This window comes from Oreochromis niloticus, linkage group LG9, assembly GCF_001858045.2.
Source record: "Oreochromis niloticus isolate F11D_XX linkage group LG9, O_niloticus_UMD_NMBU, whole genome shotgun sequence".
NCBI classification, from domain to species: Eukaryota; Metazoa; Chordata; class Actinopteri; order Cichliformes; family Cichlidae; genus Oreochromis; species Oreochromis niloticus.
The window spans coordinates 3,804,417-3,828,527 of record NC_031974.2 but is presented as its reverse complement, the minus strand read 5'-3'; the positions used below and the strand labels follow the sequence as shown (position 1 = coordinate 3,828,527).

Below are 24,111 nucleotides of genomic sequence, written 5' to 3'. Positions count from 1 at the left end.
GTCTGAGCAGCATCGGCCTGCAGAGCTGCTCACAGCCTGACGCAAAGCTGTGTGTCGTACTTTCAGCTACACAAACACGGTGGCACAGCCGTTGCTATAAATCTGACAAAGCTGAACCGTTGAAGGCGATCCCGTTCACGGAGCTCGGTGCCAGAGCTTTGTTCAGCCGAGCTCCTCCACCGTGTTTCAGGTGAAATGAATCCAAACACGGTGATGAAGTTAATGTGGAGCTTCAGCGGGAGGATCAGCGCTGTGTCTCATGTTGTTCTCACGTCCATCGCTCCTCTAATGAACTGTGAGTGTTTTCTGCTGATTTTAGGAACCCCGCCATTCTCTTCTCCTGCTTTCTTTTCTTGTCATCTTTATTTATGCAGCTCATTGAAGCAGCTGAGCCCTCCGGCAGGAAAGACAACGCTCCTCGCTGTGAGGCGGCAGCTTCTTCACTGAGGACAGAAATCTATCTTCATAAAAGATCAAAGACGAGCAGAGAGGAAAAGAGAGGAGCCGAAGATGGAGCGCCATCCTCGCTGTGACCTTCAGTTTCCCTCTCAGACACAAACACAGACAAAGAGACGAAAACAGAGTTCAGCCGAATTCACAAAACACCCGAGAGACGAGCTGGGTTTGGGATCAGGATGAACACACACACACACACACACACACACACAGATAAATAAACAGATGTAGAATTCTACAAATATGTCAGATAGATGTTTGTGGATGCGATCCTGCCATTGTTGTTTTTATTAAATTGTTCCTTCATGTCTTCAAACTCACAAACTCGTCGCATGTTTTTAAAAGTCTTTGCTGTGTTACTCACAGTGGTGTCACTGGTTTGAAGCATGTTCATGTTTCTGTGATGGAGAAATATTAGAAACATGCGTCACAGCTGCTTCACATCACTGTTTTTTCATATTTGGTTACAATAAGTCGTTTGACTGTCGCTCTCCTGATCACACTGACCTGCTTCAGTGATGCTACAGAGTGGAGCCTCTGCAGTAAAGCTGAGCACAGAAAGCAGCCTGCAGCACACAAACAGCCGTTTCACATGCAGTTAACACCAGTGTTGGTCAAGTTACTTGAAAAAAGTAATCAGTTACTAATTACTGATTACTTCCCCTCAAAAGTAATCCCGTTACTTTACTAATTACTTATTTTCAAAAGTAATTAGTTACTTAGTTACTTAGTTACTTTTTAAAAACACGATTTACAACCTGAATAGGTGATAAAGCGATAGATCTTTCAGTCCAATTCTACTTTTTCTGCATAATCCATCATACAAAATGTAATCAAATGGAAACGTCTCTTTTTAAAACTTGTTTTATTAGTTTTAATCTTTTAACTTTATGCATCAAGCAAAAATTAAATTATATGCAACATTCTCTGACTGGAAGAAATTTGTTTAACATTTAAACCTATTTTCTGCACATTCCAGCACATAAAATAAAATATGTTTTTGTGTTTACACTCAGTCTTTCAAATAGATGAAAGTAAAACACAGCAGAAAATAAATAAAATCAAAGACTAGCGGTCCTGTTGCTCTATTTTCACCTGTAAAGCAGGACTGGGGTAGGCGGAGGTTTACCCTGGTGCAGGTGTGCTGCAGCGGTCAGTGGAAGAATCCGCGAGTTTCTCTGTGAATTTCACATTACAGTCATAGCGCACTCGCTGCTTGCCTGGAAGTTTAGGGGTTTAAAAAGAAGTTTTCTTCCCACGCAGTGAACAGTGGACGCTAATGATTTTGTCACTTTTTATGGAATCAAACTCAAAGTAAGGTCAGTACTTCCACGCTTTAAACGCTGCACGCTCATACTCTCTCCCGCACTCGATATATTATCCATTGTTGATCTGCACACAGCTGTTGTCACGAATGTCGCACTCGCTTACGTCACTGTCATGAGACATTCTCGCAAAAAATCACGGTTTTAGTAACGCAGTAACGCAGCGTTCCTACGGGAAAGTAACGGTAATCTAATTACCGTTTTTGCAACAGTAATCCCTTACATTGCTCGTTACTTGAAAAAAGTAATCAGATTACAGTAACGCGTTACTGCCCATCTCTGGTTAACACCAATCATCCACCTCACAGTGATCCAGCCTCAGCCAGCGACGAGCGCACGGGCTCCACGTGGATATCTGAACAGCAGCGTCTGTTCCTAAAGCTCAGAGTGAACGATGACATCCGAGGCCGTCCTGTTTCATCAGTTCTGATTGTTTTGGATTGACACAGACGTTTCTGTCTTTATCTGACAGTTTATTTAAGCAGAAGCAGGCTGTGCTGCCAGGATGGAAATCGTTATTCACTCCCAACAATAAAGAGCTCAAACCAATAAAAGCTCACAGTGAAACAAAGAGAATGAGATGGAAATCAATGGTCACCTTCCCTGCAGCAGAAACTCGATCAATGGCAGCTTCCCATCGCTCTGCCGGGCCTCGTCTGAGCTTAAACTGCTGTTAAGTGCTTTCATCGATCTTTTTAAAAACCCAACACAGAAACACATGAGCACCGATCGAGAGCTGCACGGGTCCAGCCCGCCGAGCACCGAGGGCCGTCACTGTGATGCCTTCGCTTGTTTTTATGACTCTTATGTTTGCATCCAAACTGTGACCTGGCCTCGTCCTTTTAAAACGGTCGAAGTGGAAGTAAAGACGGCGTGATGTTTAAAGCTGCGCGGTGAGGCGTTACCAGTCTGTCTGCTGGAGGGTGCAAAAGTGTTCATATCAGCACCGAGATCCAAACTTCACACCTCAACTGCAGGGTGGAGACGCCCGATTTACCCAATCACCACCTGCAATCAGTGTGTGTGTGTGTGTGTGTGTGTGTGTGTGTGTGTGGTACAGATGTTAGTTCATATCAGACTTCATCCTGTCATGTTTACGGGAAACAAGACTGAAACTCAGAGAAGAGAGACAAACACAATGTTGTCCTGCAAAATGCCACAACAGGAACACACACACACACACACACACACACACACACACACACACACACACACACACTGTCTTCAGGAATGTCTCAGCCAGCTGAGAGGGGCCGTCCTGCTAAACGCAGCCTCAGCAGGTCTGAGCTCAGCTGAGAAAATCATCTTTCTGTTTCCTCATAAAATAATTTCCAGGCTCTGAACTTGTGACTTCAGAAACATTAAGTGTGATCCGTCAAACCGGTTCATCGCTCTCTCAGTGCGCATGATGTCATGACAAAAGCACATATAGAATGTGTGTAACTGCAGTTTGTGCAAACTGGATTAAGTAAGTGTTGCAATTCTGTTGCGTGCAGCTTTGAGGGCAGACCGGGGAACCGCGGGGCTGCAGGGCTTTCTGCACAACTTGCTTCATTTGCTGCCCCCAAATCTTTTCTTCCTCTGTTCACGTGTGTGTGCGCACCAACTGCATGCACAGACACACAATCCTGTCCGCCAGTGGAACCTCGTGAGCACACCAACATCAGAAACTAATCGTTAGATCTGCAGGGTGTGTGTGTGTGTGTGTGTGTGTGTGTGTGAGGATGTGTGTGTCTGTGAGGGTGTGTGTCCTGCCTGCAGCAGTGTTCGCAGGTCAGAGCGAGACTGTGCTTGTCTGTGAGATGGAAGCTGCTTCACTCTGACTCTGTCACTGTTTCAGGAAAATTCCAGAAGGGCCCAACGAGTTTTCCCTCTCTGACAGCCAGCATGTGCTCCGACCTTTGGTACGCTGCTCCCAACCACACAGATAACCTCTCTTTTGGGTTGGCACAGAGTAACCTGAGAGTTTCACCTAAAAAGCATCTGATAGGCCCAGGCTGTGCGGCCCTGCAGCCTGACAGGAAGCTCTGAGCGAGCGAACTCTGCAAAGACCATCAGTTGTTTCAAAGAATTAATCAGTTACATCTGACGATATTTGACTGAAAGTAAATGAAAAACATTTACTTTCAGTCAGCTCCATCAACAATCATCAGCTCCATGTCTTTGTCCTGTCTTCCTTCCCGGTCACAGCAGATGGCCCCGCCCCTCCCTGAGCCTGGTTCTGCTGGAGGTTTCTTCCTGTTAAAAGGGAGTTTTTCCTTCCCACTGTCGCCAAAGTGCTTGCTCATACAGAGTGCTGGGGTTTCCTCTGTTGTATTATTGTAGGGTCCACCTTACAACATAAAGCACCTTGAGGCGACTGTTGTTGTTATGCTGTATAAATAAAGGTGAATTGGGTGGTTGTGACATGTACAAGATTCAAACTTGTAATTTGAACTAAATAATTTCTATGGTGAACGTAATTGAATCATGTAGCATCTGCATGAAATTCAGCAACTTAAGTTGTTCTTGTTGAGATGACCTGATACAGTCTAGTAAGAGTGGTTATTTGCTGGACTCACGGAATTCACAAGATCACATTAGATGTCAAACTGCAGGAAAATCACTGGAGTTTTAAGAGGCAGACAACTACACCCACACCACGTGTATGCTATTGCTATTTATTGTGGTTTAACCTGTCAAGGACAAAAACGTACAGAGAAGTCTGCATCAAGCCTTGTAATCATAGCTTTCCTATAAACTTGGATTGACAGCTTGGTGGCGTGATGGTTAGTGCTGTTGCCTCACAGTAAGAAGGGCCCATGTTCAAATCCACAATCTGGCCAGTTTGCAGTGTGTAATTAGAGTTAGGTTAGTTGGTGATTCTAAATTACCCATGAATGTAAGTGCAAATGGTTGTTTGTCTCTATGAAATCATCAGCCCCCCGTATCGGTTCATTAAGCAGGACGAGCAGTAATTGCCTTAATTAACAAAGTTGTCCAAACAACAAGATTTTATTGTGTTTTCCTAAAGTTTTTAACTTGTGTAGAATGAATTGAAACAAATTTCACTCTACATACTTTAATAAATCACTTCAAGTCAATGCCAGTATACTACGTTGATCCAACGTAATCTGATTACATTTAACCACTAAATGCCAAATGTGTTGGTTTGACGTGGTCAAAAATGGGTCATTGTACTTGGTTAAATCTTGTGGAAAAAGGTGCCATGATTAAACTGTGTTCATCCAACAACAGAGTTTTTGAGTGCATGCACCACAGTGGATTTTAAATCAGTCAATCAGAATGTGACCGAAGTGCTGAGTGTCAGCTTTAATTCAAGGGGTTTAATAAAAACACTGCATTAGCTGCTTAGAAATCACAGCCGTGCACAGTCTCACAGTCTCACACTTTCACAGGCTCAGAGTCAGCTGGACAGGTGAGGCCTGTTCCCTCGTTGTTCCCTGAGCCACATGAAGGATCTGGTTTTGATCCCATCCAACTTTCCTAAAAGTGTCAATACAGGCTCCAAACAGACTCGGATGCTGAAGGACGTCCTAAACTGTGTCACTGTACAAAGCCTCATGGACCTGACTGTATGTCAGGAAACCGTTCTAAATGATTTCACTGAGTGATGCTTCAGACCAGTGAGCATCCATGTGCTCACCTCACCCTCAACCACAAAATCAGACAGCAGTGTAAGCAAAGTCTCAGTCCTCCTCCAGCCACGGGGACAAAGACGCATTTCTAAGCCAGCTGAGACACTGAAACTCTCCCGATATCCTGAGTCTGCCCTGCAGCTCCTTCCAGGAGGACATACATCTCAACTATGAGCCTCCAGGTGAGTCAGGTACCTGTCTCAGTGCAGAAGAGCAGCGGCTCTTCTCTAAGGTGGAGTCCAGAGACCTTTGAGGGGAGGCTCGTTCCTGCTGCCGTGTCTTACATGCAGTTTGTGACAACCATCAACTGTTTGTCTTCCATGCAGATACCTGCAGGCTGCAGGTGTGAAACCTGATGAGGGCTGCATGTGAGCTCCAACCTCCAACCTTCAGAGCCCGACCAACAGAGACAGCAGGTCATAAGAAAAGCCTCTAAGGCTACGTTCACACTGCAGGTCTTAATGCTCAATTCCGATTTTTTGATCAAATCCGATTTTTTTGTCTGCTTGTTCACACTACAAATAAAATGCGACAGCAAACGCGCTCTAGTGTGAACGCTCAAAGCGGCCCGCATGCGCAGAAGAAGACGTCACACACAACTCGCTCTGTTTAGACCCAGAGCAAACAGTATTGTTTGACTGATGGCCCTTAATATAAAGACTTCGGACTTTACGTTTCCCAATTTTTGCTTTAAGTTATTTTGTTATTTACATAATAATGTAAATAACCTAATAATGATCCTTATTGCTGTTTTAGAGGAGCGGTGCTTCAAAGGATAATCTGCAGATTATACAGTACAAATAAAATGTTCACGTTGTCTTCCCAACAGTTTCACTGACATCTACACGGGATGGCCAGGAAGCGTTCGCGATGTCTTCTCCGGCGCTGATAATTGGCGTCTGTCTTGTGTCAGTGACGTAAAAGACGGATTTAATGCGACATGACCGTTCAAACAGCAGTCGCTTTCTAAAACATCAGATATGTATCGGATTCAGTACCACATACGAAAGTGACCCAGATCGGATTTGAAAATATCGGATTTGTGCCGTTCACACTGTCATACCATGATCGGATACGGGTCGCATAGGGGCGAAAAAATCGGATTTGATGCGCTTTCGCCTGCAGTGTGAACGTAGCCTAAAGCACCGAGTGGGGTTCGTGTGAAGGCGTGCGGGCACGCAGGTACACGAGCGGCCTGTATAATCCGGCGAGCACTTTCTCAGCTCCATTATTGACATTTTTCACATTCCTGCTCTGAAAATCCCACAGGCTGCTCTTGAGCGTTAGCCGCCGCCGCTGGGAAACCTACCACACACAGCGTCTCTCATTCATTACAACAACAACAAGGACTTAACTCGCCAACGCGGTTAGATTCAAGTTCTCGTTCCCACCTGCAGCTCCCAGCAGTCTGGAGCGAGTCCCGTCAGCGACTCAGCGCTGGTGGAAATGACATTTCAGCGTGACAGCTGATATCTGTGTGAATACCTCAGTGAAACTGACAGAAGCCAAAAATAGCTGCGACTCACTCAACCACCTAAACACAGGTTTACACACCTGTGGAAACACCTGAGTGTTTACATGTGGTGAAAACGACCACAAAGACGCACAAACCCAAAACAAAGTATCATCACGTTCATCTACACACACAAACACACACACACACCTGCATCAGTGTGACATATGTTCACCTTCACCTCGTTCTGCTGGCTTCTTCCTGCTGTCGCCAGGCGCTGCTCACAGGGAGTCAGTGACTGTTGGGGTTCAGTGATGACAGTGTGGAGTCGTTACAGTAACTTCAAATAATTTAACTGACTACATAGCATTAGGGTGGTGGTGTGGTGGTTAGCACCATCGCCTCACAGTACGCAGGTTTGAATCCACCATCTGGCCTCTCTATACAGTCCAAACACGTGATGTGAGTGTGGACGGTTGTGTGTCTGTGTGTGTGGCCCTGTGATAGGCTGGAAGCCTGTCCAACGTGTACCCCGCCTCTTACCCTACGCCAGCTGGGATAGACACCAGTGACCATGAACTGGAGGAGAAGAAGAAGGATGTGCAGGTGGAGAGCACCGCCGCTCTGACACGATGCTGACACGTTCAGGTACCATCACATCAGACGTCCTCACACACACACACAAAACCTTGAACACGAGTGTGTGGTTCGCTTTGATTCATGAGGAAAAGCTCAGCGTGTCCGGCCCCTCCTAAACCAGCAGCCAATCAAAACTCTTGAATCGAGGCCGGACTCGGAGAGCTTTGAGAGTTACACCGCTGACCTCGGCTCAGTTTTTGGGGTGTTTTTCAGTCGGGCCGATTGTTGTCGTATTTTTTTTAGTCAGTGCAGCTCGGCTGGGTATGTTAACAGCATTACCATGGTTACCGCCAGGCTCCAACGTCTTCTTTATTATTGGAGTCGAGTTTCACTTACATACACACACAAAGGCAGATACACACACATACACACACACAGCCAAGGTCTTTCCAAAAAGTCAAACTCAATGGGAACTCTCTCTCTCTCTCACACACACACACACACACACACACAGATGCTCTGTGCAGCCACAACAATCAGTGTTTGATGATTTACTGCAGCTGAAGCTGGATCAGAAACACAGAGAGCGAGCAGCTGCTCTCTCCCAGCACACACAATCAGCAGAGAGTGCAGCCAATCAGAGGAGGAGCTGGTGTCATCAGAGAGACACACTTAAAGTCTCCGAACAGCTCAGTCTAAAAAATCTGATCGTTTGTGTGTTCAAACGTAAAAACTGAGGCTATGTCCACACGCACACGGGTACTTTTGAAAACGGAGATTTTTCCGTTTTCGTTTTAAAAAATAATCCCGTCCACACGTAAACGCAGACATGAAGGAAAACGCTGCTAGGAACATGCCAAAGCAGCAGGTGGCGCTATATTCCTAACCGTGTAGAAATGTTGGCCAATCAGAAGTCTAGAAGCCTCGGTGGGAAATAGTAAACAAAGCTGGGGCATAGAAGGAGAACCGAGTCGTATGTGTGGAGGGACAGTAACTGTGTGTGTATATGTAAGCATTTAAACACTGCAGAGAGGACAATTAACAGTAACAGTATTGTAGAAATTCATTTCACCGAAACAATAACGTGGCGCACAGTGTGACGTCAAAAAAGGCGCACACCTTTGACGCTGCGTTTTCTCCGTTTTTCTCGTCCACACGTAAATGCAAAAACGGAGTTTTCGAAAATATCCACCCTGGCAGGCGTTTTTAGAAATCTCCGTTTTCAGTGACTGAAAACGCCGTTTACGTGTGGACGAAAGGTGCAAACGCACAGAAAAATCTGCGTTTTCAAAAATACCCGTGTACGTGTGGACGTAGCCTGAGAGCACGTTGGTGTGTGTGTGTGTGTGTGTGTGTGTGACAGAGACTGGGTCAGTGTGAGACTTTAGTTTGCTAACTGGTAATTATGTGACAGTGCAATCAGCTCATTTACACAGTAACATGAAAGTTACTTTCTCTGGCAAGTAATTAAGTCATCTACTCCATTACTTTTAAGGAAAGTAACTTGTAATATGTAACACATTACTTCTTTGCTGGTTCGTGCCGATACAGTCCATGAAATAATCACATACAATCTTTCTTTTCTTTTCGTGCTTGAGGTCATGAATATGTAAGCGCTGCATTTCACAGGACATATTTCCTGAGGTGTGTTTCTGGTAAAGAGAGTGTCACCATGGCAACCAGGAAAAAAAACATGGCAGCCATTTTTCTCAACCCAACCAGCACATCGTCATGACAAAGCGACACATTTGTACCTGCTTAAAGTGAATACCAACTCTGAAACACACTGTGTGTGTCTGAAACACACACACAGCTTCTTGCTGTTTAACGAGCACATGTGAGGCCGGACTGATGAACTGTTGTGTTCAGAGACACCAAATAATGTTGCGGAACGTGAATCAAAATACAAATTGTTGTCTGGCAAAGCAAGACAAGGTTGTGATTATCTCACCAACTGCCATGAGACTGGGTTGACTTGTTTGGTCGCCATCTTTGGTTTAATGACATGAGAGGGAATTTAACCCTCAGTCTTGGCCTGCAGGCACTCTGTCTGCCTGAGCAGTGAAACAACAGCCCATTCTCAACAATGACAGTCACACAAATACACTCAGACTCACTCAAATCCTCCTGCTAATCAAATTGTGGTTGAAACAAAGATGGAACACAGTCAGCTGTTTTCAGTTATTACACACACACACACACACACACACACACACACACACACACACACACACAATCACAGATAACACAGATAAAACTCTAATCTCAGCAGAGCAGCCTGATTGGTCTGACATACACAGAAATCTCCCATAATGCCCTGCAATCCAACCAGAAACTGTCAAAATAAAAGGTTAACCTGAGAAATTCTCAAAAATACAACATTCATTTATCAGCTGTGTCATTTCCTGTTCTTTCTGAGGAGCAGGTTAAACTTCCTGAGGAAACACCGGGGCTGATGGGAACTGTGGCACACAGGTAAGAAGGACTCACCTTCTGACAAACATGAGATCAATGACAATGATCGATAGGTTTGACAGGCTGGATTTAATCCTGGATAAAGTTTTTGCTAACGTCCCTTCCTGTTTACATCCTGCCTGCTGCTGTAGTTTATGATGCGTTCAAAGAAATGTCATATTTTTAAAATTTATTTACTTCTAATGTGAAGCCCCTCCCCTTCCTGCTCAGGGTTTCCTCCTCTTGTTAATAAACTAATAACTGACATCACATCCTGCCTTATCTCTGGGATCTGTACCCAAGACCTCTCGACATGTTTTTCCAGCACGTTCATGGATGCAGTGCAGGAGGACATGCAGAGGCTGGTGTGGCAGAGCAGGGCTGGGACAGGAGGAGATGGAGGCGGATGACTTCTGAAAGGAGCAGAAAGAAGAGGAAGAAGATCTGCTGTGTCTTCTCTAAAATCTAACTTGCATGTTATTTATGATGCTGAGCCTCGTGTGCTCTTTCCACTCTGAGCTGTGAGTGGGGAGTTCTTCGCTTCGATTAAGTTACATTATCGCCTCGGTAGTTCCCACAGCAGATGTGGTGTGGGATGTGGTAAACCCACAGTGCTTTTCCAGGCTGTACAACCTGCATTCACTATTTCACACACTCAGTGCTACATGTGAGGTCTGCACAGAGCCCAAAGGATGCTGAAGGACCTCAGTCACATCCTGTTCACCTGTTCTCTAACTACCTGCTGCCGTACGTCCCACCTCACAGCAGCTTGTCTGCTCACTGAGACACTGTGGACTCGTCCTGCACATGTCACGTCACAACTTCTCACAACCAAGATATACAGACTTGTGTGTTTATGGGTCAGTAATAAGAACTAAAACACCATGAGCCTGGAGCTCTCTGCTCTGAGCATCCACACTCATCTAATCAGACCCCACACTGACCCACTCCACCCAGGGTGTGAACTCATTCTCCACCTCCTCTCTGATTTTGGACTGTAATGTTGTCTTTATGATCTGCTGTTGTGTACGTTTGTGTCTGTGCAGAATAATGTGTGGGCGATCGTGGCTCAAGAGTTGGGAGTTCGCCTTGTAATCGGAAGGTTGCCGGTTCGAGCCCTGGCTCGGACAGTCTTGGTCGTTGTGTCCTTGGGCAAGACACTTCACCCGTTCCCTACTGGTGGTGGTCAGAGGGCCCGGTGGCGCCAGTGTCCGGCATCATCGCCTCTGTCAGTGCGCCCCAGGGTGGCTGCGGCTACAATGTAGCTGCCATCACCAGTGTGTGAATGTGTGTGTGAATGGGTGAATGACTGGTTGTGTAAAGCGCTTTGGGGCCCTTAGGGACTAGAAAGCGCTATATAAATGCAGGCCATTTACCATTTACCATGCTGTAAACCTCGGGTGTTTCACTCAAATTACAATAACAATAATCACACAATGTTTGATTAAAGCTCCGCCCCTATTGTTGTGGCCGAGCGTGTGACACAATCACGGATTTCAGTAAAGACCACCGACAGTTGCGGCTCTTTTTATGGAAAGGTGGAGGCGAGGAGAACACCATCACAGAGCAAAGCAGCATCAGTGTCAGTAACAAAAGGAGGAGCTGGGCTGGAGGTGGGCTGCAAAGCAGCTTGCAGATGAGCAGTAAACATTAGCTATAAGTGAATAACAAAGTCCCAAATATGACCAGAGGAGCCTGTTAGACCCACAGCAGAGAGCAGAGTGGGCGCCTCCACCAGAGTCAATGCTTTGTCTGACAGTTTTAATGAAACTCACATGGGCTTCTTCTTTGCTCCACCTTTCTGCAAACTTTCATTCAGCCTGATGCTTGTATGCATTGTGAGTCATGCAGACAGACTAATCGCACTGATCACAGCTCCAAATCCAAACATAAACGCAGGTATTACATAAATGCAGCTTTCACGGCTCCAGCTGTAGCTGCAACATTTTCCACCTTTCACTTAAAGCCTGATTATCAGACTATTTAAAACACGTCAGCCTCTCACATGTCACGTGTCTCATCATTATTAGAAGTATTACAGATGAACTAACTCTGATGTTCCTGTGATGTTTGGGAGACACATGTTCTCTGTGGGGGAGACGCGAGCTTTGGCTCAGATGCAAAGCAAACACGAGCGGAAATGAAGGTTTAATTGGCGATAAGCGTCAGTGTCTGTGAGTTTAAACCTTCTTGTCTTCAAACGGAACCGCGAGCTTCCACAAACTTTCTCCACACATGGCTCCATCTCTGGCTCAGACACACCGCCTCCGACATTGACTTTTTACTGTTTATTACAGGTGTGTTAAACCTGCGATCAGTCCCGACGCTCACCTGAGGAGCTGCAGCAGACAGCAGACTGACCTGCTGCCCGCACAGTCACCTTTAAAGGCACACATGATTTGTGTCTGTTCACGCGTCTTTATTCATCTGTTTTTAACTGTGTTTATTCGCTTTGCGTTTTATTTTGAATTTCTCCTTTATTGATTCCGGTTTCGGTCCAAACATTCCTCTCACACTTCTTTCATTTCTGTATCCATCCTCTCCCTCTCCCCGGTCACATCCACCCGACCCCTCTGTGAGATGTAATCTGCCCGCGGGCCTCCTGTGAGTGGCTGAAGCACCTCCTGGGGAGAAGCTGAGCCTCCTCGGCTGTGTCTGAACCCGCAGAGCAGTCTGACCTGTTAATTCCAGTTAACTCCAATTTAGAGACTCGTACTTCCTCCTGTGAGTGATCCGATCGGCGGAATCACTCTGATGTTACATTCAATTGATATCACGAAGGAAAAAGTCACTTCCTCAGCATGTACAGTAACTTTAAAGGTTTAACCTTTAAGACCGTGTATAGATCTGTGTCGTGACTCTGATGTTCGGACACGCGTGTTTTCCTCTGTGGAATACTGCCCCTGACTTTCTGATCCTGAATCTGCTGTAATGATCGTTTCTGCAGGCTGTTTGACTCTGAAACCACTTTGCTCCAGTTTCTGTACTTTTACACGAGCTCTGAGACCCCAGATCACATGTGTGATCCCGACGCCAGAGGAGCAGCTGAGCCGCAGCGGGTGCCCTCAGCGGGGACACACCAACTTTCTAACCCTCCCCCGGAGCTCCGTCCCCGGTTCCTACCTCTCCTGTCGGGAGTGGTGCAGCAGCAGCGGCCGAGCAGCAGCAGCAGCAGCGCCGCTCCTCCTCCGCAGAGAAGCTTCATGTCCGCGATTCGATCCTAACTCGGGTACTCGGAGTGTGCGTGAAGTGCGTGGACGGGCTCCTCCATGAGCAGCAGGTACAGCAGAGACTGATCTCCAGAGCGTCCTGCAGCTGAATGACGGCTCCGAGCTCCGAGCGGGGAAGTCCACACCTCCTCCACCTCCCCCACACCTCCCACACCTCCTCTGTACTTCAAATCCATTTAGCTTTATTGACATGACACCCAAACCCGCGTGTCCGTGCGCACAGGAACACAAAGGATCGACTTTCATTAAGCTGTAAAATTGAAGTAAGATCAGCGGAAATGCGAAGATAATAAGACACCAACTTCTCACTTTATGAACGGGAAACTGTGGAAATGTGGAACAACACGCACTGTGGGCTTTATCCACTAACGACTGAACACGGTGAAGAAAAAAAGGGTGACAGAGGGTGTCGTCCGTGACTCTGACACTGAAACAATCCAGCAGGTCCGTGACTCACATCGTGTTCTTTATTCAAACATTTCATTATTCTTGTTTATTAAGACTCCGAATCTCACTGATTTACTTTAATCCTGAACAGAAAATCAGTTTTACTGTTGAATTTTGTTCCTGGTTCATTTCTTGTTTCTCAGATTAGTAAAAACATCTTTTCAGTTTGTTATTTGTGTCTTACACAAAAATACAACTTTTAGCTGTAATGAATTCTCTTTCTAAATGTCTAAAATACTCGTGTTTCCTTGTTTTGTGGCAGGTGCTCCGGTAAATCTGCTGAGCTCTGACTTCTTATTTCTAACCGTACTGAATGGAAAACGTGACAGCAAACGCTCCTTTAGTTTTTCTGCTTCTGTGTTTTGCCTGTTTTATCCCGCAGGTGTACGAACATCACTCCAAACATCTTCACAGTATTTTGCATCTTTACTTTGCAAACACACAAACAGGAGGGACCTGAAACTCAAACAGTTCTCATTATGGGAGAGTCTGATTTAGACTCACAATAAAGAAAGTGTATTTTTTTCCCTCTTTGGGTCCCCCTGGTGGCCACGAGCAGCGTGGCGTGTGGATGTTTGAGACGAGCAGGTGAATGAAAGTGAGCCACAGATGAGCTGAGCTGGTTTCATGATCCTCCCTGTCATCTCTGACAGTTTAGGTAAAACTAAAATCTGGTAACTTTAGACTCATGTTGAATTATGTAGCGTTTCTTTGTTTTCTTTAGAGAACATGGAATAAATGCAGTTTGAGTCAGGTGGGTCGCTCAGCACTGTGGCCTCACAGGCTGCAGGTTCGTGGTTCGAACCCTGGCTGAATTTCCGTGTTGTCCTGTGCCCATGTGGCTCTCTCCAGCCTTCTCAGCTGGCTGTCGGTGTGGACTTGAGTGCAAATGTCTGTCACTCTCACTGGTTAACACTGCGATTGACTGCTGACCTGCTCACAGTGGGCCCTTACCCAGCTGGGACAGGCTCCAGTTCCTGTGACCATGAACTGGATAAACAGGAAAAATGGATGCATTGATAATTATTTCTGACTTCTTTAATTGTTTTTGTGGGGTTTGCACCACCAGGGATGTGGTCCATCAACACGTGATGTTTTTTTAACCTTTACATTGAATTTTCCATTGATTCCAGCGCAGGGATTTAAACACAATGATTGTTGAAATCAGACCCGTCAGACCTGCTGCTCCCTTTGCAGAGGAAAAAAACATGACATGTAGACACAAACAAAGTGAAAACAAAAGAGCGCTCATGCGTGCTGCTGGATTAATACAGCTGATGTCTTACACAACCACAGAAACAACAGCGATGAAACAGATTCAGATAACATCACATGATCAGCCTGAAATGATGAAGAAACAACAAACACCTGCACCGAGTGCGCAGCACACACAGTTTTTAATCAGACACTAAGAAAAAAGCACAGAGTACCATCCATCCATTGCAAATGGACTGATTCTTATATAGTGCTTTTCTACTCCGGGAGTACTCAAAGCGCTCCATACAACACGCCTCATTCACTGTCTTCTATGCATTTAAGTGCTTATTAACTAGCACTCCCATCCATCCATCCATCATCCATCCATCCATCCATCCATCATCCATCCATCCATCCATCCATCAACCATCCATCCATCCATCCATCCATCCATCCATCCATCCGTCATCCATCCATCCATCCATCCATCCATCATCCATCCATCCATCATCCATCATCCCTCCATCCATCCATCCATCCATCCATCCATCCATCAACCATCCATCCATCCATCCATCCATCCATCCATCCATCCATCCATCCATCCATCCGTCATCCATCCATCCATCCATCCATCATCCATCCATCAACCATCCATCCATCCATCCATCCATCCATCCATCCGTCATCCATCCATCCATCCATCCATCCATCATCCATCCATCAACCATCCATCCATCCATCATCCATCCATCCATCCATCCATCCATCCATCCATCCATCCATCCGTCATCCATCCATCCATCCATCATCCATCCATCAACCATCATCCCTCCATCCATCCATCCATCCATCCATCCATCCATCCATCCATCCATCCATCCGTCATCCATCCATCCATCCATCCATCATCCATCCATCAACCATCCATCCATCCATCATCCATCCATCCATCCATCCATCCATCCATCCATCCATCCATCCATCCGTCATCCATCCATCCATCCATCCATCATCCATCCATCAACCATCCATCCATCCATCATCCATCCATCCATCCATCCATCCATCCATCCGTCATCCATCCATCCATCCATCATCCATCCATCAACCATCATCCATCCATCCATCCATCCATCCATCCATCCATCCATCCATCATCCATCCATCCATCCATCCATCCATCCATTCACTTCCTCTTCACTAATTCACAGTCACATGAAATATGATTCCTATTCAGCACAAAGAACTTCTACAAAATTTTGGGGTGTAACTGTCACCAACCCATCATCAGAGCTGAAATACACGAGAAAAACTTAAACAAAGCCAATAGCTGAATCACACAGGTATACGTGCTCTGAGCAGCAGTTCCCATTTGGGTTCATAGACGGATATTTCACTGCATGTTTCTCCTGTTCTCTCCATTCTCTGCTTGTCTCCACTGTTTCCATCCTAGAGGCTTAAAGGATAAACATGTGACACAGAGGAGATTCTGAGTGTTTTCATCTTAAGTTAAGTTTAATAATGAGAAATGTATTGTTGGGTTTGGTCAGCAAACACAACTTGTCCTTACAGTGAGCAGCTCTGTGGACTCACACTTTACAACACTCATGTGCATTTACATTATTTTACTGCTGCTTTTCACACTTTTAGACCTGAACAACAAAATTCTGGACTCTGCAGTTTTATGAAAATGCTGTTTACTGATAGATGAAGGAGTTAAACACTGTAGAGGCACTTCAAACTTCGGCCTTCTTCTTGTAGAAGTTGGGAAGTTAAGTTTGTCGAGGTTGATGAAACCCGTTCATTACATAGTTCATAAGTTGTTCTAAATGTTGAGCTCGGTGTCGTTTGAGTTGGATTTCTAGAAATTATTGGGCTTTGTGGTGTAAAGATGGTGGCACCATATTTAGTCATCGGGCCGGTGTTCTGACAAAACGTCCTACTTTGTCAAAACATCCTACTGTAGCGTAAATTTATAGTCATGTCTATCAATCCGTGCTACCTTATCAGAATATACTGCCTTACATGGTTTATGCCTCCATCGTACACAGGACGGTAGGACGTTCTGATGGCCAAATCACCTATCAAAACATGCTCCCTGCTTGTATTTATTTAGGTAGGACAAGGTTTACGCTGTATGCCAGTTTACAGAAGTTTAGAAGTACTAAATCGAGACTTGAAATACGACTTCAATTGAGACTCCAAATTGGAGTATTTTTGCACAAAAAAATAAACGCATGTTAGCTTGAAAAGTTAACAAATTGACAACAGCTTAAAACAAGTATCAACTGTAATAAGAAGTAAAACATGTAATACTAACCCTTTTTCGCACGCACGAGATCAAGGTAGGATCCAATAATAGACGTATACTATTAACACTGAAAACATGGGCGTTTTGCATGTGCAGTAACAACTAGTAGGACAGTTTGATAGCTAGAGTGCTTTTCATAACACAGATCACCTGAAACTAGCACAAGTGATTGTAAGTTCATTTTCAGACATGTGCCAGATTCACCTACTGAGACATGAAAAGTCATTTCTGTAGACTGTCTCCTCTGGAGGATTACTGACATGACAGATTTCTACATTAAAAACTTTGTCATATTTTCTGCACAGTTGTTTTTCTTTTTAATCACTTCATGAAATGAAAGCAGGCTGTGAAGTCGTGTCACTCTGTGACCTGATTTAAGACCAGTGCTGTTTAACATGTGCGTTCATGCTAACGGGGTCAGTGACTTCGCTCACAGTGCAACATTTGCTGGATTCATAATTAATAACTCGTCTCTGCTTCGTGTGGATTTTTCTGTTTGCCTAAAACGTGTTCGGTCACTCACTTTTTGCCAACAAAGCATCTGCAGAAAAATCAACACTTTAATGGATTTTCATGCTCTTTTGCGTCTAATAAAAGCTGACGGCAAGCTGCCAGGCAGAAACTACCCAGATGTGGTGTCACAGTGTGGCTGAGTAGCCGACTGTGTGACGTATGAACAGTAGACCCAAGTGCAGACAAAATGGAACATGGAACGTAACTTGAGATAACAAAAAGTGATCCATTTGATAAGGATGATAAACAAGGTGCAAACAAAAGGCAAGACAACTGATGCAAAACAAAACATTAACCCAAACTGGGAGAACTAAAACCAAGATGAAGAACCCAGACATGAACCTGAACAAACCTGGACATGCAGACATGGCAAGAAACAACAGACAACCAGGGCCCTGTTTCAGAAAGCCAGTTTAGAAAACTCAGAGTTAAAAATGATACTCAGGGTTGAGTAACCCCGAACTGTCCAACTCGGAATATTCGGTTTCAGAAAGGCTGATAACAATTAGTTCAATCAACGCGGAGTTGCTTTAACCCCAAGTTAAGCGCGTGCACGAGGATACATAAAGCCCTGATTAGTGGAGCACAGATTAAGCGAGTCACCATGGAGACGGAGGGAAAGAAGGCGCGGTCAATGTATTTTACAGCGCTTGAGGCCGAAATTCTGATGGCAGCATATGCCGATAACATGCAAATTTTGCGGAAAAAAGTAACACAGCCTCAGCTGCAAAAGAAAGCGAGCATGCATGGCAAAACATAGCCGACAGAGTCAATGCGTGAGTGTTAATTTAAACATTGATCTAGGGATTTCCACCCATTTAACACGTTATTATATTATATTTAATTTTAGTGTTTATTTTATACATTTTATTTTGTGATGTGATGTGAGCGCAGGTGCAACCCAACAGGCCCCAAACGTTCCTAGCAGCAAGTAAAAATGAAATATAAAAATATAGTCCAAACAGGTAAGGTGTAATTGTATTATGAGCCATAGTGCTTGGTCTGTTTGTCCTGTGTAAATCAATTGCAGTTAGAGGCTACATTAATTTTCTTTCTGTAAGCACTTATTGAAATTATCTGAGCACATTACAAGTACATATTTGCTTACTCTGTATGCTCAAATGTGACCCGTTATAGCCAACAGAAAAAAAGCGGAGGCCCGAAAAACAGGTGGGGGTCCTCCACCACCACCACTCACAGAGGCTGAGCAGTTGGCCCTCAGCCAAAACAGTGGGCGCCCTGTGGCTGAAGGCATCTCTGCGGGGACATCCTCTGAGTCAATAACCCCGCAAGACACAAGTGCCTACATAAGAGGTAAGTTCAAAATAATACATGATGTGCATACATCCTTTCTTCACAGTCACCTTTGCAGTGCTACTCATTCATTTGATAAACTCTTTACCATAATGAATTATTTTGTAGTGAAGTTATTTTCCTACTGATTTTGCCTTCCCTCAGTCTTGGTTGTCTTTGAGAGCATAATGACAATGAAGTGTAAGGTGATTGGTATATGTTTGTTAATTGCCATTTGGTCCCTTGTAAGTTATAAGTGACCTGTATAAACCTCATATTCTATCAGTTGATGGTGATGGTGTACTGCATCTGGTGCAGCCTCCTGTTGAGCCAGACCAACATGCAGTTGTGAGTACTCTTAATACTCCACAGATCATATGAGTTTACAGTAGAACAGCAATGTTGTTAATTTCTTTACTACAGGAAAATAATGAAGAAACATTGACAGCTGTTACAGAGGAGGAAGCAACAGAGACACTTCATGAGGTTTACATCTTACAATGGAAAATATAACAACTGAATAAAATGTGGTACTATAATAAAACCATGGACTTTCTATGTCTCTAACAGAGTGATGATGGAAATGCAGAGGAAGAGGGTCCAGCCACTTCTCCAACAAACCTTTCCTCAGTAAGATGTTCAGCACTGATTTACAACCAACCTAAGTAGGCATGTACTATGCATGTCAATGCTATTTCCTGTGTTTCCATAGCTCCCTGTAAAGCAGCTGTATAAGAAATATTTGATCAAGAAAATAGAAAAATGCGACTTGGAAATGGAACACTTCAAGCAGCAGATCCAAAAGACCAAGATTGAGATTTTACTGCTGGAACATCAGTTAAGGGTGGGTGAAGTGGTCAGAGATGGACGAATTATTTCAGTGTTTGAACAACATAATAATATACTTATTAATACTTTGTGTACAGGAAATACAGGCGACCAATAAAGCCAGTTGAACAAAAAATCTGTTTATTCTTCTTTCAACATGTTGAGGTGATGGGTCAAAGGAAATGATTGTGACATATGGTGTCTCTGACTGCTCTTCCATCTTGTCTGTCCGTGGGAGGGTCAGGATGTTCATGGTTTGGATCACTGCTGATGTTTGGTTCAGAAGGACAGTGTTCTCCTCTAATTGTGGCAATGTTGTGAAGAATCACACATGCCACAATAATGTCACATGCCCTTTCTGGGGTGAAGGCACTGGAACCGGGCCTTAAGCATTCCGATAGTCATTTCAACTCTGGCTCTTGTCCTGCAATGAGCCAGATTATATCGCTGCTGTGGGCCCGGGTCAGGGTCAGGGTAAGGGGTAAGCAAATAGGGTAAACATGGATACCCCCTATCACCAAGCAAGTAGCCAGTGAACTCTCCTAAGACAGAAGGATACACATCAGTTCAAATGTCCCTGTAGCAATTGGTCTTTATATATTTTAAAGTATTTTCAACTCACCATGTCCAAATTTTGTGCTCAGTGTACATTCACGAAAAATTTGTGAGTCATGAACAGAGCCTGGCCACTTGGCTTCCACATTTGTGATAATGTTGGCAGCATCACATATGATCTTCACAGTGCAGAGAACACAAATTAGCATCCATTACTATAATGAAATAATGTGTTAGTTTGAAATACTACAGGGAACTATGTACCTGTACATTAATGCTGTGGAAAGACTTCCTGTTCACATAGTCTCCTTCATTTACTGAAGGGGCAATGATTGGAATGTGAGTGCCATCAATCACGCCTGGGAACCCTGAAAATAAATGTAGAATCTAAGTAGTAGTTCAAGTATCACCACATCATGAATTAGGTTTTGTTCATCCTGATACCTGCAATTTTGTGGAATCCCTCTTTGATAAATCTTGTGGGTCTATGACCGGGGAACACCACAAACGAGTACAGGAGACGTTTCAGTGCAACTGTAACATTCCTGACTGCCCGACAGACGGTAGCCTTGGAAACGTGCTCAGCGTCACCAATATTATACAGAAAGCTCCTGTTTGCAAAAAAACGAAGTGCAATACAAATAATATGTACAGAACGGAGAGAATGTCCGCGATGTGTCACATGAGCAATATAAGGCCCGAGGATGTTATTCAAATAAATTATAGATTGTGCTGAAAAACGGTAACGTTCACACAGAAAATCATCAGGAAATGATAAAATGTCCAAACGCGCTCTAATCACTCTCTCCCGGCGGAGAGCTCTGCGGAGAATTTGGCCTTCAACATCTACTGGCTCTTCAAGGAAGGGGCATGCCATGTCTGACACTTCCTACAGTCAGGTTTCCGACAAAGAGGCGGAGAAAGTCAGGGTTAGTTGAAGTAAACCTGCTAGGGGGCAGGTTAGCTTCACGGAGTGTGTCGTCATAGTAACTCACTCAGAATTAATCTAAACTCGCTTTGTGAAACCGAAAACCCAGAGTTTTCGTTAACTCAGGGTATACTTACTCAGAGTTTGCACTAAACCGGCTTTCTGAAACAGGGCCCTGATGACAAATGAAAGAAAACACACAGACTAAATACACACGGGAGCTGATCTGGGAAGTAGAAACACATGGGGAAACAGCTGAGGCTAATCTGACATAATGAGACAAAGGAAGTACACTGAAATAGGACAGAGAGTTTCAAAATAAAACAGGAAACAGCATGGAATGATGTAGACATGATAACACAAACTTGACAACATGAAAAAGAAGAAAAGAAACATAACTAGACTAAACAGAGACCCAGGATCATGACATGTGGGTCACAGCTGGAATTTGCTGGGGTTTCACTAGTGGCAGGTTTCCTTCTCCTGCGAGGTGTTTTCATCTGCGGACAAATTAAAAAAATCAATCTAACTACTTCAAAATCTTAAAAAAAATGTAAATAAATTTGGTGGTATTTTTAACCTCTGTACCTCTGTGAAACGGTAAATAGATGTTAAATCTCATTATTACTTGTGTGTTCAGTTTTGGGGCTCATCTCTGGGGGAGATGAGAGGGCGTACAGAGCTGAAGTTCAGAGGCTGTCAGATTGGTGTGTAGATAACAACCTGCACCTCAATACCACCAAGACAAAAGAACTGGTAGTTGATTTCAGAAGGAGGAAGTCTGAGCTGCAGCCTGTCAGCATCAACGGGGAGTGTGTGGAAAGGGTCTCCAGTTTCAGGTTTCTGGGTGTGCACATAGACACAGACCTCCAATGGAGCTCTAACACCTCTGCGGTTTTAAAGAAACCCAACAGCGTCTCCACTTTCTGAGAATCCTCAGAAAAATGGACCTGAAGAAGGAGCTGCTGACCGTCTTCTACCGCTGCTCCATTGAAAGTGTGCTGACATATTGCATCAGTGTGTGGTTCTCCAGCTGCACCACAGCACACAGAAAAGCACTCCAGAGGGTCATCAATATGGCCCAAAAAATCACTGGACATCCTCTTCCCTCCCTGAAGGACCTGTACAGCACTCGCTGTCTCCTGAGGGCACGCAGCATCCTACGGGACTGCACACACCCAGGACACCGGGTGTTTAAGCTGCTGCCGTCTGGCAGGAGGTTCAGGCTGCTGATGTCCCGAACAAATAGACTCAAGGACAGCTTTTACAACAGGGCAACAGCCCTGATCACTGCAAACAGCTGACCTGACTGGCTACCTACCTGGACTTTTTTGGGGGGGAGGTAACAACGGTAAAAACAGTAACAATAATAATATTTATATTTATAACAAGGTGCAATAACAATTAATGTGCAATAATAACAGTGAGCAATACACATACACTTATTCTTCTTTTTTATTACTAAGTTAATATACTGTGTTGTTTGTGTTGCGTTGTAATGTGTCGTATCGTGTCGTGTTGTGTTACATGTAGTGCCGACGTAGGACAGTTTTCCAATTTACTATTGTGCTATGTATGACTGTGCAATGACAATAAAGAGTTATCTCTGGCTCTCTTTGCAGACACACATGAGCAGCAGTCAAAAGAATGAAGTCTTAGTTTGAAAGCAAATATCTTTAAATTCAAACACACAGCATAAAAATCTTCAGAATAGCTGTTAGCTCATACATACACACACACACACACACACACACACACACACACACACAAGCCAGCCCTAATAATCCGACCAAAAACAACACTGTTGCTCATTAAGATCGAGCTGAGTCCTCACAAGGTCTGACGGTCCGGACGACACTGGCATTTAAAGCAGTTAAAGTCCATATAAGGACACAAAGACAGACACACACTCAACAGCTATACACACAAAGAGGCAGCTTGTATTTCCAGATCTCGTCCTTATCTGTTGGGGTGACCGTTAGCGTCTCAACATGCCTTCTCAAACAGGTCACAACACTTACACACAGACACATGAAACCTGGGTGCTTTGTCCAAACGGCTGTCGGCTCTGCCACGCTCTGTCAGCACTGAGCTCATCCTCGGCTGCTACGAGCAGTCAGGATTCAGATGAGATAAACCTGCAGGACTGACAGAGCTGCAGATGAAGGATGAGTTAGTGGGTGGACTTCCAGCCTTTGTTCTGCTGCCTCTATAGCGACGGGATACTGTCATTGCCTATCCCTAGCCTGGTTGAGGAGTTTAAATGTGCAAAAGTGAGTTTTGAGATGTCACTCATGGACTCCCAGGACCCCATAGTGAGAGGCACTGCTCCCACCCTAGCAACGGGGAGGAAGTGGACCCCGGCCACATCTGTGACACAGGCCAAATCTGCTCTTCAGCATCGTGACGTGGTCACGTCCAACAGGGCAGAGGAGGATTTGGTCTTGGCGCAGTAACACCTCAGTGGCAACAGGCATCTGTAACCAAATGTTGAAAAATGGTGGTGGAGGAGGTGTGATGACAGGAGGAAACAGACAGACATGCCAGAGCCGTGGCGCTGGCCAAGCAGGATCGCTGGGTGAATTGGGAGAGTGCTGAAAAAAGGAAACTCTCATGGAGTGAAATCTGGGGCATGGAGTCTAATAGACTAAGTTTCATCATCCGAGTGACATACGATGTGCTACCTTCCCCAATAAATCTGCAGCTGTGGTTTGGAAAGGACCCAGCCTGCCCCCTGTGTACAGTCCCAGCAACACTCAAGCACATCTTGGTTGGTTGTAGGACTAGCCTTACTCAGGGCAGATACACATGGAGACACAACCAGGTCCTCAGGTGTCTAGCTGAGAAAGTTGAGTGCAAAACAAAGGTGCAAGCGAACTTGGATCAGAGGCTAATTTTTCC

The 24,111-nt window shown here is 44.7% G+C and overlaps 3 protein-coding genes across 6 annotated transcripts in view; 1 reads left to right on the top strand and 2 right to left on the bottom strand.

Annotated features, from left to right (window-relative positions):
* The window catches only part of LOC100711613 (melanoma receptor tyrosine-protein kinase), a 39,473-nt gene extending 26,225 nt beyond the window's left edge, over positions 1-13,248 (bottom strand). Inside the window, exon 1 of the mRNA XM_013265282.3 lies at positions 13,029-13,248. Coding sequence (XP_013120736.2) covers positions 13,029-13,110 — 82 coding nt within the window. The 5' untranslated portion in view covers positions 13,111-13,248. The remainder of the gene's footprint in view (positions 1-13,028) is intronic.
* A 78-nt stretch (positions 13,249-13,326) lies between these two features.
* Positions 13,327-19,900, top strand: LOC106097249 (uncharacterized). 4 transcript variants are annotated; one of them, XM_019352788.2, is made up of 7 exons: positions 15,894-18,571; positions 18,744-18,920; positions 19,186-19,247; positions 19,323-19,385; positions 19,470-19,529; positions 19,612-19,743; positions 19,826-19,900. In XM_019352788.2, the coding sequence occupies exons 1-7, from the start codon at positions 18,544-18,546 to the stop codon at positions 19,853-19,855; spliced, it is 552 nt and encodes a 183-aa protein (XP_019208333.1). In that variant the 5' UTR covers positions 15,894-18,543; the 3' UTR covers positions 19,856-19,900. The 4 variants fall into 4 exon arrangements, 2 of the variants coding, with proteins under 2 accessions (XP_019208333.1, XP_025766187.1); XM_025910402.1 differs by having other exon boundaries at positions 19,612-19,863; XR_003221682.1 differs by lacking the exon at positions 15,894-18,571 and adding an exon at positions 13,327-13,579 and having other exon boundaries at positions 19,186-19,385; positions 19,612-19,863.
* Positions 19,848-21,385, bottom strand: LOC109197567 (putative nuclease HARBI1). Its single transcript, XM_019352781.2, has 4 exons — positions 20,727-21,385; positions 20,547-20,650; positions 20,350-20,461; positions 19,848-20,269 (listed from the first exon to the last, which is right to left on the bottom strand). Exons 1-4 carry the CDS (start codon positions 21,157-21,159, stop codon positions 20,073-20,075), a joined length of 846 nt encoding a protein of 281 aa, XP_019208326.1. The 5' UTR covers positions 21,160-21,385; the 3' UTR covers positions 19,848-20,072.
* Between the last annotated feature and the right edge of the window lie 2,726 nt (positions 21,386-24,111).

Bases quoted from the DNA above. Each gene is read 5' to 3' on its own strand.
- LOC106097249 (XM_025910402.1), top strand. From the start codon at position 18,544: ATGAAATATAAAAATATAGTCCAAACAG. The intron at 18,921-19,185 runs GTAAGTTCAAAA...ATATTCTATCAG, and splicing joins CACAAGTGCCTACATAAGAG to TTGATGGTGATGGTGTACTG. The intron at 19,530-19,611 runs GTAAGATGTTCA...GTGTTTCCATAG, and splicing joins CTCCAACAAACCTTTCCTCA to CTCCCTGTAAAGCAGCTGTA.
- LOC109197567 (XM_019352781.2), bottom strand. From the start codon at position 21,159: ATGGCATGCCCCTTCCTTGAAGAGCCAGTAGATGTTGAAGGCCAAATT. The intron at 20,651-20,726 runs GTATCAGGATGA...ATTTATTTTCAG, and splicing joins GGGATTCCACAAAATTGCAG to GGTTCCCAGGCGTGATTGAT. The intron at 20,462-20,546 runs GTACATAGTTCC...TGCACTGTGAAG, and splicing joins TCCACAGCATTAATGTACAG to ATCATATGTGATGCTGCCAA.